Source organism: Orbicella franksi, chromosome 5 (assembly GCF_964199315.1).
Source record: "Orbicella franksi chromosome 5, jaOrbFran1.1, whole genome shotgun sequence".
NCBI lineage: Eukaryota > Metazoa > Cnidaria > Anthozoa > Scleractinia > Merulinidae > Orbicella > Orbicella franksi.
This window is the reverse complement of record NC_138149.1, coordinates 16464023-16477228: the sequence shown is the minus strand read 5'-3', so window position 1 is coordinate 16477228 and position 13206 is coordinate 16464023. Positions and strand designations below refer to the sequence as shown.

The 13206-nt window shown below is 35.7% G+C and overlaps 1 protein-coding gene across 4 annotated transcripts in view; it reads right to left on the bottom strand.

Moving 5' to 3' along the window:
* Window positions 1-13206, bottom strand: part of LOC145486404 (diacylglycerol kinase beta-like) — a 32635-nt gene that overhangs the window by 14064 nt on the left and 5365 nt on the right. For 2 of the 4 annotated variants that reach the window (XM_081465052.1, XM_081465053.1), the window contains exons 3-11: window positions 10864-11074; window positions 8135-8446; window positions 5678-5869; window positions 5092-5141; window positions 3989-4063; window positions 3328-3447; window positions 2879-2905; window positions 2434-2527; window positions 1258-1352 (exon numbers count right to left, since the gene is read on the bottom strand). In XM_081465052.1, coding sequence (XP_081321178.1) covers window positions 1258-1352; window positions 2434-2527; window positions 2879-2905; window positions 3328-3447; window positions 3989-4063; window positions 5092-5141; window positions 5678-5869; window positions 8135-8446; window positions 10864-11074 — 1176 coding nt within the window. The remainder of the gene's footprint in view (window positions 1-1257; window positions 1353-2433; window positions 2528-2878; window positions 2906-3327; window positions 3448-3988; window positions 4064-5091; window positions 5142-5677; window positions 5870-8134; window positions 8447-10863; window positions 11075-13206) is intronic. The other 2 variants (XM_081465054.1, XM_081465055.1) reach the window with 1 other exon arrangement.

Below are 13206 nucleotides of genomic sequence, written 5' to 3'. Positions count from 1 at the left end.
CATGATCATCTAGGTTAGAGAGGTCTTTGAAAGGTCTGTTGCCAGTAACTGACAATTTGACCACACGTCATTTTCAGAGACAAGATGACTTGTTCTCAGGTAGTCAAAATACCACTCGCCAACAAAAGCCTTTTCAGAATTACATTCACTCAGACAACCACATTAAGCTAGTCAAAGATAATCTTGGATTCTAACTACTTAATAACCAAGAGTGAGGTCGTTAAGGGAAAATCTCAAACTAGCGAGGTCAGTACAGTAGGCCAAGGTTTGAGATTTTCCTGTAACGACCACACGGTCGAGGTTATTAAGTTGTTTATTATATGGTTCATGAATAAAGAAAAAAATATCATTTGAGCGAGAGTCATCAATTTACATCCGGCCATGCGCATGATTCGTCGCCTCAAACCAAGGGCAAAACTACACAGTCAATGAACTTCACCACTGTATTACATATTCCGTTAAAAACACTCATTTCTTTACGGGAAAAGTGACTGTCACATCCTCAAATAGGTATTTTAGTATCGTGGTACCAAAAGTTGATGGGGGAGTTTTTCTGACTTTTGTGGTGAAACGTCAACGGATATAGAAAAGACAGAAAGTGCTTCAAAATTGTCCAAACCAATGGTCTTTCGGTGAAAGAAAATACTAATGCTTCAGAATACACTGCTCAAAATAAGCTTAACTCGATCTTTGCATTCACTTTCGACAATGTGCCTTCGCCTTCTTCATTCTGGGATTTATGAATGAACTTTTCAAGCCTTGTGAACGACTGCAGTTATCAGAAACACTGCTACAGACAGAAACCGTCCGATTGTTTACATCTGATGATCCTAGAAGCTGATTTACACTTGCTTGTGTTAAAGTGAGGGAATCTATTTGATGACAACTTTGACGGAGTTCAATACTTCGGTAATTGTTGTGACTAAGATGATAACTTATAAGTTTCTTCGTGGTGTTCTGCTCAGGATGCACGACAGATCTGCTGATGGTGTTTTTCACTTAGCGATTTTAGCTTTACTTAAGACTCGGCAAACTTTGATTGTTTTTCACTAGCGCCCATCAAGGTTACCGGCTGATAAGTCACCTATATAAATTTTATTAAGGAAATATCTCTAAACTTTTAGCTACTTACATTCTCTTACTGATTTTAAGCGGCTTTCATCGCTTCAATGCGCTTGAATTTTCAGAGCCAGGCTCTTCCTAATTTGCCAGTTTTAAAGCTTATGAAGCAAGAAATGAAATGCACCCAAAACTTACCATTTTACCACTCCTTCTGGATGACTTGACATAAGTGTTGATACAAGAAGCTGGTGCTCTTTGAACACATCGCTCATGTACTGTGTACTTGCAAACTACATAAATTAATGTAAACAACATGTTGAATTAGGACCCAAAATTTGTTTTATAACATAACTAAAGCAAAGCGCGCGCTCTGATTGGTTAATTTAGCGTCTACTATTTGCCCATGGGTGTACGCTGCTGACGTTTGTGCTAATGTTTACAAAGCAAATCTTTTGACAGACGTTGTTTCCAAAGTAATGGCCAACGTCCTTCTCCCAGAAATGCGAAACTGTCTTCACAGTTGTGTGAAGATGAAACTTTATTGATTTACTGGTGTGCAGTCGGTTGTCATGAATGAATTTTCGCGCGCTTGTTTTCTCTTGTCATGTAAGACTACACGAGCATTTTTTTGTGATGTAGCTCAATAAAAGGACTTCTGTTGTTCCTATGTCTCAATGATATGTTATAAAACAAATGGTAAACGCCATAGCGTGCACTATTGAGTTATGGATGCACTTGGGAGGTTTGCTAAGCACTCAAGAAGCTAGAGTCGCACGAGGCTATCGCCTCGTGCGACTCTTACACTTCTTTCGTGCTTAGCAACCTCCCGTGTGCATCCATAACTCAATAGTACACGCTATGGCGTTTACCATTTGTTAAATAGAATTTATACTATTTTCTAGTAGATTCTCTGTGAGTGTACACAATGCAAGTCACTCAAAATATGCAATTTTAAGACTATATTGCTGAATACAGATAGGAGCTGGATAAAAGATGTTCAGTTATCAGACAAAGCTAAGACTTTTTGGGGTAAGTTCAGTTGTTCATGTTTAAAAGTGATTTAAGAATTTACATTATTGATGAAGCAAGATATCTAGGTAAGAGATAAATAAATAAGCCTTCTCAAAGAAAAACTCAAACATATACAGCGAAACCCCACCTTAATTTTCTTATGGTCACCCCATTAATACAACCACCTTGTTATTATGGCCACTTTAATCTGACCCAAACAAAAGCTCAGTCATTTATTCATTCATTTATTTATTTATTTATTTATTTATTTATTCAATTAATTGATTGACTGTGGCCCGTTGGTGACGGGATTAATGAGGTTCCACTGTAATGTTAACATTTCACATTGAAATTACTTACATAAGCACTGAAGACCTTGCTTGCGAGCAAAGCCATTCAAGACATTATGACACATGTTACAGTATGCAGGTCTACTGAAGTATTTCTGGCGCCACTAGAAATCAACAACGTTATATTCACAAAATCAGCACTGCAACAAAGGATTACATAAAAAAACTTCATATTGTGATGCAGGTTTTATGGTAATTGAAACAGCATAGTAACAATACAAAAATGCTCTACATGTATGTTTATTAGCAAATTGAATTAATTGATGTCTCTCTTTGCATAATCAATCCAAGACACCAGTCTATACCAGTCTGCGTAAAGCAACATGGGCAGCTGGGAATTGTCCAGTTCAAATCCTAGACATTTGTGTCACCAGGAGAGAACTGAGCATGTAGACAGATAGACACTGTAAATTTATGAAATGAAAAGAGCAATTTACAGCTCCGTATACTCTTACCTGATGTTGTCCATCATCTCTTATTTGCTGTCGACAGATAAGAAAGTACTATAAGTACATGACAGGACATGATTTTCCTCCTATTGTAAATACATCTTTTTAACTGACTGTGCATGCAGGTACTTTACCAGGACATCAAACAAGCTTTGAATACAACAGCAGTTATTACATGTGTACCGTACATGTGTAATCCTATCTTTGGTAGCGATAAACTCTGACGTTTCCTATTATGTTTTCTTACATCATAAATTTTGTTTGTTTGTATTGAATTCAATTTTGGGCAAATTTGTATTAAAACCTCATCAAAAATAATCTACCTTTTCCTTCTATTTTCACAATGCACAATACAACCCTTGCAACCAGTATTCAGAAATAGTATTTGCTGTGTAATTGTTTAATAAACTTGTAGCTAATCATCTTTTGTTGAAGAAAGTCCTAACAATACTTACAGTTTCTAAGCCAAGCAGTACCCTGAGTGGGATGGTGGTGAGTCCACCCTTGATCCACTCATCTAGTGATATCTGTCCATCAGCATCATAGTCCAGCTCTACCAACATGTCCTGCAAGATCTATTATGTACGCCACAGGGAAACAATCATGTCAGTCACATGGAACATACAGCTGATGAACAATATGTCATGTGAGACCTGTATGTGAATGTATCATAACAGAGGAAACACTACTATCTAATGCAAGAGATCTTATACCACAAGATCACCAATAACCTTGTCAAGCATTATTTTGCACAAGATTACTACCATACTTAACATGTACAAATGAATATATGGAAGTTCACATATTTGAACTGTGGAGAATGATATGAAGACATGATTGATCATCGCAGTCATACACACAACTTAAAATTAAGCAGTTGTGTGTATAACTGCACTGATCAATTATGTCTTCATACTTAACACTTGTTAGCCAAAATTCATGTTCTGGATGATCTATTGTACCAAAGATTTACCAATAATATGTCTCCTTATAAAAAATATCAAAAAGACATTTACTTCAAATAATACAGTACAGTCCCTGACAAACTTAAACAGCTTTCAATTGAGCTAAAAATACCACACCACAAAAATAGAGTGTAAAATTAATTTGACTCACTGGTTTGAGTTCTGTGACATCCCAACCAAGATACTGAGCTACACTCATCATTTGCTGTGTGATGCATTCTAATTCCTTTAACAAGAAAGAGAGTAGTATTACAATCACTATAATAACTCCCACATACATGCACATGTTCACTTCAGTAAGAAATAAAAACAGGAAGCTCCTAGCAAGGGTTAGTTTGATCTGTAGCTGGGAGTAGCAGAAGCCAAGAGGGGGGTACAATGTATTAAAAGGCACATGCACTGTCATTGAAGCAATAACAACATGCACTGTTGCTAAAACATAAGACTTAACTAATCCTAAAAGGATTAAGACAAATCCACAACATTTGATTCAATGAATACTTAACTATATTTTGTCTATAAATATAACTAACACTTTATCAAGTACACTGTACCATGCCTGATAGATTAAGACTGCATCATGTAACATATTTTGGATTTTGGTATTTAAAACAGAATGATGACCACTCCTTGACAAGGTTCACTAAACAGAAACTTGCAATTAATGCTAATGCCTTGAAGAGTCTAAATGCAGCTATTATTGATAACTAACAATCAAACTCTTAACATCTCCAAACACCTGGTTCTCGCCTTGCTCAGAGGGTTTTTCTCCGGGTTCTCCAATTTTCCTCCCTCCACAAAAATCAACATGTCTAAATTCCAATTCGACCAAGATAGAGGACCTGCATGAAAACCATCTAAGGCTGATGTGGCTTCCTCTCTAAATATTGTAAATTTACTTTTTTTATTTTATTACCATGGAGCATGGTCTGTGGACAGCTGGTAGACTCTCCAGATAAATTACCAAGAGCCCTGATCCGGATAAACCTAAGCTGACACTTACTTGCATTAAATGTAATTGACCAATTTTTTAATTATAATTATGCAATGAATTGTCAGTCATCAAAGATGACAACACAGTACTGTCGAGTGGCTTAATATTGATTGTCAAATTATACAGCTAAAAATGGAAAACACCTGCAGAAGATGTTCCTACATACATCATTAATGTTTACATCCTGTTTAAAGGAATTAAAAGGGAATAACCAGCAAGTAAAGAACAACTGAGCCTAGTAAATAAATACATGTCAGTACCTGGGAGTCAAGATACTCATTTCCATCACTGTCGTACACTCTAAACACAACTGAAAAGGAGCAACCATTGTTAACTATAGAATGAAATAATAAACAAAGAGGATCCCTGAACATTGCAGACCATGTGCTGTACAAATGTTTATATAATATTTCCAATTATTCTTGCATTTGATTGGTTCTTACTCATGATCCATTGGAGGACAGATGTATAGATGATGTCATTGCCAATTTTTTCTTTCTTTATTACATAAAACAAGTAGATTCCATGTTGCCATGCATCTGTTCAGTAATAGATCACAGAGGATGTCAAAATGTGGCAAGAACGTCACTGACACACTCACCTACCAGCTCATATGCAACATTTTTTTTCTCACCACATTTTGATGTCATCTGTGATCTATTACGGAACAGGGACACACAGCAACATAGAGTCTATTTGTTAAATGGTCAGAATGACGCAGCCTTGTTTTAGTTTGGCCTGAACAGGACAGTCCTGGCATCTCATGATGTAAAATACATATAATTCACGTAGTGTTAACCCAGAGCTGTAATATTCTCAATGATTTCAGTTCCATTCGCAGCTTACATTCAAGCTTGTCCTCAACTTTTCCACCTTCCAGCATGGAGAGATAGCAAGCAATCTCTCTGATAGACACCATAGGTACTGTTTTGGCCTGTTGGTTGACATTCAGCAGGTTCACTTGTTCACTTGACATTTTCTTTCTCTGTGAACTTGAGCGTGGATGGGCTGGAGGGTGTTCATTGGCCACTTTGAAAGCTGCCGTGGGAAACAACAACACCTTATCATGAAGTTTTGGTTACATAATTGCACTGTCTAATAGCTTTGCATAAGGCTGCACATTTAATTAACATATTCATAGTGCATTTTTGCTTCATACAATGTAGTTTTCATGAATTCATGTAACATTGCAGACACATGAAATAGAGTTCAGAAGAACTCACTTGAGTGTTTGTATTGCACCCTGTCTAAGTATCAGCCCCTGTGTAGTTCCTTGCCTGGCGTAAGAGAGAGTTTTCCTTAGAAAACACAGTAAACCAGGATGAATCTAGAACGTGCATGGTAAATAACTTTAACCTATCCCTTTCACAATACTGTTAACGGTGCCTTTGTGTAACACTGCCAACAATCTTTTGAATCGCTCTCTGTCCATAACTATAATGTACAGGACATTCAAGTTTACATTGGAGAACTGGACTTCATAGAAGCTCTCTTCTTAGCTTGAATAAAACCCGACTCAGCCATTTCTTAATAAGAACTTTTCAATAGAACCAACCTTAACTACATGTATTTATTTGTACAACAGATGTACATTTCTGGTTGGTGGCCAGGTTATTACTAATAAAGGTTGCTAATGTGTATGTAACCACTATCAAATAGCTATTAGACAAGGCAATGAAGATAATGTTTAACTAAAGATACAAGTACAATGTTCACTATCCCAAGTGAACAGTTGTATCTTTTCATTTTAGCATGGATGATACATGTACATGAATGCAAACAGAGAGCTGGGAAGTGTCGCTCATTCAGCACTAGCCAACAGATTGTACATGTATGTACTTGACACAACATTTGCATGCTAAGTAATGTGCGGGTAAATGTATTCCAGATACATGTAAGCCACACTTCTGGATAGATTGCTCCTCGAAGTTGCAAAAAAAAAAAAAAAAAAAATGAATTCCTAAGGGTTAGGGTTAACCCTAATTCCCTAATAAACTCCTACAAAAGGAATCTTAAGTCTTGCTAAAGGTCCCATACATTTTGTTCTCTACTGAGCAGAAATTCTTGAAAGTTCAAACTGAATACTCCAAATGTGATGGCAGCTAACTATTGAAGAAAAACTCACTAATCAAAGAGGTTTGTTATATCAACTCAAGAAATATGTTTCCAAAGCAGTGTAGAAATAGCAACCACTTTTTAGCAAAATAGCAACCTGTTATTAGGAAATTGCAGCTCAAGAAAAATAATCAGACAATTGAATTATAAGCACTATAACTACATGTAGCTTTAGTTCTGTCCTATCCACTATATGTGCTTGGATTACAGTGACGGTCCATTATTAAAGGAGCTCAGTCACGGTTTGTGCATATTGAAAAGTTTAGCCTCAATGTTTCAAATTTGTCATTTGCAATCCGTGTCAATCTTCTCTATCCTTAGCCATCCTTGTTCCTTTATGGTTTATCATTATCTCTGTGGTGTTTTTCTCTCTTCTTAAACTGTTATTTTCAGTTTTTCCTATCATTTAAAGGTAATTTTGTATGTGGCCAAAATAACTGAAAATACCGTGACTGAGTCCCTCCAAAGTGTTACATTCACTCAAGTTTACCACATTAACAGGACAATGTTCAAAACCCAGTCTCTCCATTAAGTTAATTTCCCAAGATTTTCGGTTTCAACAAAATTTTTATAGGCTGCTTAATCAACATCCACATTTCCCCAGAAAACGTTAATTATGTATTTGTCAGAAAGCCTTGGAAACTGCTGTGATATACACAGAAGTAACAAACAAGAATACAGATGTAAAGAATATTAACAATGAGTTTAGCATATAAGAGAAGTTCATCATTTTTTACCTACTTTGACCCTGTAACATAACAGTTTAAAAGGGAATTAAGATTTATCACTTTGAAGCCAACATTGATAATGAGAAGCTCACAGTGTATTATTAACTGTGGATTTAGGCATTCCAAGTCAGTGTTATATTTGTCAGTATAATCAAAACTTAATTAAATCCCGGTTTAATAAATTTAGAAACATTTTAAGGTTGTCAAGACATGCAGGGATAACTGGTAATTGTGAATTATTTACTACAGTAGAAACAGAAAAATCAGTACGTGGTAATAATGGTTGATTGATTGTAATGATTTGTTAATATGTAACTGAGTTGTTTTTGATTCAAAATGTTCAACAAAATACTGTTTAAATATACTGTTAAAAAAATTATTAAGTTTAAGTAGATTGATGTTTTGAATGTTTTGTACTGGAGTCAATTTATTACTGCAGTTGTTAAATGTAGTTACTAACCCATGAATGAGCCACTAGAGTGTCTTCGGAAGTGATGTTTTAAATCAGGTGACTTTCGCCCCCACGTACCAAGCCCTAAGGAATCTTGGATTGGCGCTGGTGACAAAGTGAGTGAAGGTTGTACGCTGGCTTTAGAATCGTTATTATTAGTTTTAACTGTGGGAGAACCATTAGCTTTAACACTTGGTTCAGCTTCATCATCATTGGCTTTAGATAGCGTTATTTCAGGTTTATCGCCAACCCCTATAGCAGCTGCCGTGGCAACCAGCGCTGCAGTTCCAGCTCCACTGTGGATACCTGGAATTTCTGAAACTGAATGTGTAGTTAATGTTTTAAAATGAATTATTAACAGTTAGTTAACAGTGATAACTGATATTAATTTATTTATACATTAATATAACAGTCAGGTATCTGATTTAATTTAAAACCAAAAAAATCCGTCTTTATCACGTGTTCATTAATATACATGTTAATGAATGTTTATTACTAGATGTAAAAATGTTTGCATTGTTTTCATTTTCTCACAATTCTAAACAAACAAGAGTTTGAGGGCCAGTTGAATTATTCAGACACAATTTATTGTGATAAAAAAGGTTATTGTTATTCTCTGTTGTAAGGTACAGTTGTTTTTCATATGATGTGGTAACTTGTGATGAAGATTGCCACATTTCCACTGCTCAATGCTGGCCCTCATCATACAATGAGGTTGACTGATAATCATTAATTTTTTATCATGAAAAGAAGATAAAGCAAGGTAAAGTCTGCATACGAGCCAAGTGGCCCACCAGGCCAGAGCTTATCCCAGTTTCTGTGGATGAAGCGACTAGGCGTATTTCTACTCCCCCCCTGGATGGGATGCTAGTCCATCGCAGGGTTACCCCCAGCATTAAGTTTGCCAGTACCCATTTATACACCTGGGTGGAGAGAGGCACTGTGACAGGGTTCGTACCCTTTTTCAGAAACAAATTTCCAGTTTTCCAGGACTCAGATTGATTTTTCCAGGACTCTAAAATTCACATTAACCCTTTCACTCCCAAGATCTTAATGTTAATTCACCTTACTGTCTGCCATACATTTCATATTTTTTTACTTGAGTTTAAGAGATTTCCAGAACTTTCCAGGACCAGTAGCCCTTTTCCAGGACTTTCCAGTCCTGGAAAATGCCACAATAAAATTCCAGGACTTTCCAGGTTTTCCAAGACCCGTACGAACCCTGTGTGAGAGTAAAGTGTCTTGCCCAAGAACACAACACAATATCCCCAGCCAAGGGTCATGAAGGTAGACTGTAATTGATGCATTTTGACCCTTCACTGTTCCATTATTCCACAATGATGTCATTCTCTAGGTGGTCCACTGGCAATTGTACCATTTTCCCATTGTTTTGTTCTAGGACTGCGGTCATACATGCTTTAGGAATTTCAATTCCACTATCCCTGCTGATGTTATTAGGGTGATGTAGATTGTATTTATTTGTATAGCTTCCTTGACCCTATGTGTGTGTACCAATGAGAGTATCGATCAATTTTTGGTACACTTCACTGTGTTCTACATGTAAAGTGAATAGTGCCTGTGGTCTGTACGGTATGCTCTGAAACAGTGGAGGTCTGGGCACTGGTGAGTCAAATATCCCAGTCATGCTCCTTGATCCTTTCCTACATGATGTCTTGTGGGTGTGTTTAAATCAAGAAATGGCAAAATGACAAAATGACACTATGAGTAAGAGTCAATGCGGGATACAGGTGTCTGCAGGGGTTACCCTTACAATTATTGAGAGCTAACTAGGCTGTAAGCAATCAAAATTTGGTGATATACATCTCAAGTGACTTCACATCAACTTCAGATCATCAACTAAAAGTAACTTATTGCCTTTCAAAGCTGACTGTCAAATGGAAAAAACTAAGTTAATGCAAATGCTACAATGGTTGAAATTTGCTTTTGCTTATTGATAAGAAGCTTCAAACTGACTGGTTCTTATTTTCATTACTTTCATATTTATTATCAAATGATTCTAATATGAAGCAAAGGAAAATAAAAACTAACCTAAGGGAAAAAGATCCAACCAAAAGCAAATGTAAATTACAACATTACACCTGTGTACATTTAGTTACGAATAAGTGTGCGCTGTGGAAATGTGTTACACATTTTTGGCATTTTGTTTTTTAAATGTTAATCTTGTAGACTTAATGTTATTGACTAAAAAGAATTTCATTGACTCCAAACCATTTATTTGTTAATATGCTGTTCAAACAATTGACTATTATTTGGCAGTGCTACATGTTGATTTGTTTGTACAGGTTACATGTTACTTTGCTGCTACACTTAGTAACTGTACATTAAGCGCCAGAAATGACAAGTTCTCATCAGTGCAATCCTTGCAGGCTCAAAATATTCTTTTCAAGACTCCAAAGAACCATGCAATTAATACATGCTTGTACGCAGTATACAGTACCTTGAGAAAAAGTTCTTTGAGGACCCAAGTGCACTGTTCTTACATGTAATTCATGAGATAGATTGGAATGACCTGATTACCTCTTTTGAAAAAAGAAACTCCAGTAAAAAGTAATTAGCCTAGTTCCCCTATTTGTGTATATATAGAGTAAATAGCATGCATGTAATAAAAAAAGGTAACAAGCAGGATTTCCATACCTAACTTATGATTAAAATGATAATAATATATATTGCTATGAGCAACAAAGTCCAAAAATTTAATACACATCAGATAAACTCACGTCTCCTTTGATCATGTTTGTTGACATCCTGTTGGGAATTAGACGCAACTACAGAAACAGCCACACTGTCTATGATAGTTTGTGACAGTGATGGCGACTGCACAGCAACTTGCTTGTGGAATGCCCAGAAGAGATGCTCGCACAAATCCTCACTCACATTGTTGCCAAGATAAGCCGACATAAATAACTTGAAGCCCTCGTAATCCATTGGCTGTAGAGAAACATGTACATTAGGACTGAAGATTGTGATTAAGAGCACTTTGTTACATTGGGTTTTGTGAATGAAATAAAAATTAGCTAGAAAATGCTGCTTCTGTAATTTATCGAGAACTTCTTAGGCTATGAAGTCTGTGTTTCTCTCTATTTTGCAAAATGTAAACTAACGCTTGAAAGCTTAATGGCAATCAAATTCCTTTATCATGTTATGTATCCATTGAGCGTAATAAAACTTAAAGCTACCACTAACTCAAACGAAATTTTTTTTTCTGCTTTTCTAAAAACCCAAATCAATCAATCTAGCTCAGCTGTAATCACAACTGCATTTTCCAGACCCAAGAAAGCACCAAAAGCAATTAAAACTTCCTTCTAAACTGAAGCTAAAACAGATTGGGTGTAAAATTTCTGGTCCTGTTTTTCCTTACAAACTTCCATGTACAGTATTGAATGAAAAGATATTTGTGTTATTGACATTTCAGCCAGTGAAAGCTGAGACTGTTTGTTACTGTATCTCCTCGCAAGCGTTCTGAGTTCTGGTGCTTCTATTTACTCTTATTTTTTCATGTCACTTGAGAACTAATTCTCAGTCTTCTGCTCAGTTTTTCATTATGGACTGACATTGATTGACATTATTACTGTCTATAAGATAACACATCAAACAATATTTCAGATAATAGGTACTCATCAAATCATGTACATGTATAGGACTGAGAAAAAAAAACTTTCTGGTTTTTGAATTTTATTCAACATTATTCTAATGGTAACAGGAACACTGCCAAACAACAAAAGGCTTGATCAACAACTACTTGAATGAAAAATTTTGATGATTTTGTATGGTGGTGTGCATGCGTATTGCATATTATTTTTATAGCATTCTCTATTGTTTTTCTGAATTGTTTTTCATTTGAATTTTCACCTTGCATTTTCAACTGAGGAATAGTTTGCTAACTGATACAGTGACCAGATTTAAAATCCTAATAATCAAGGTTGTTGTTAGAGTTCTTGTTCCAGTTGCTGTCTAGGTCTGCCCTGGTCTCAAGACCCCAATCACAAGCCAGACAAAACATCACGCTGTTATTACCCTTAGGAGTTCACAGTTTTGGGATGAATTGTGTGAAATGCTTTTGTCAAATAGAAAACAGCCTTTCAATATTGTGGTTTATATTTATTTAACAATAATTTGTGTTTCTTCTAAAGGCACTCTATTGCTTATAGACTATTACATTATTTTATTTAAGTGAATATCTATATTTACAGGGCTTCTGACTGAGTGTGGGAAAAAGAATCAAAAATGTAATATTGAGGCCAAATGGCAATTGCTGCATTTCTTGGTGTATTTAGCTCTGAAGTAAAGAGCCAAATACAATCTAATGCTCCGAAATAGTGCTGAAATATTGTAGCAATCTTTTTGCATTGTAATAAACCAAAACTTGGTTTTCAACAATATTGTCAATCCTTGGACTCATCTTCTCTAGGTTATATTCAAAACTGTCAGATGGTGCTGGATTTTAAATACAAGTACATGTAACTTGATTCATATTGGGAATGTAAAGAAACTCTGGGGACTAACTCAAAACATATATACAACCCTCCAAGTTAACTTTTTTCCTTAGTGGCCATTTGGCCACTGACTGTTCAGGTTTGGTCGCCAGTGAAAAATTTTAGTCGCCAAAATATATGCATAAATTAATAATTAATTAATAATAAATAATAATTTTATTATTATCTAACTGTATTGTTAATAACATTTTCCTTGAACCACCAAGTAAATTGAAGTACTGTTCAGTGAAAGAACTACCTAATGTTGATTCAAATATGCTTTTATTGGAATGATTGATGATCAAATGAAATAGTTTCTGATCACAATGAAAATATTTGATGAAAATTAAGAACAAAAGTCGCTTCACAAAACACAGAAATATTTGTGTATATCATTTATAATTCACACAACAGGAGCAGTGTAAACGACACAGATTATACCAAGTTAAAATAAGATAACCTCATTCGCAGCTGAATGGCGGAAAGTTTTCCAATGTTTATCAAGGCAGCATCAAATTCTTGCTGAGACCATAAAGTGAACACTATTTTTACCTTATCGCTTATGATCTTTTTTAAATGTTCAACCTC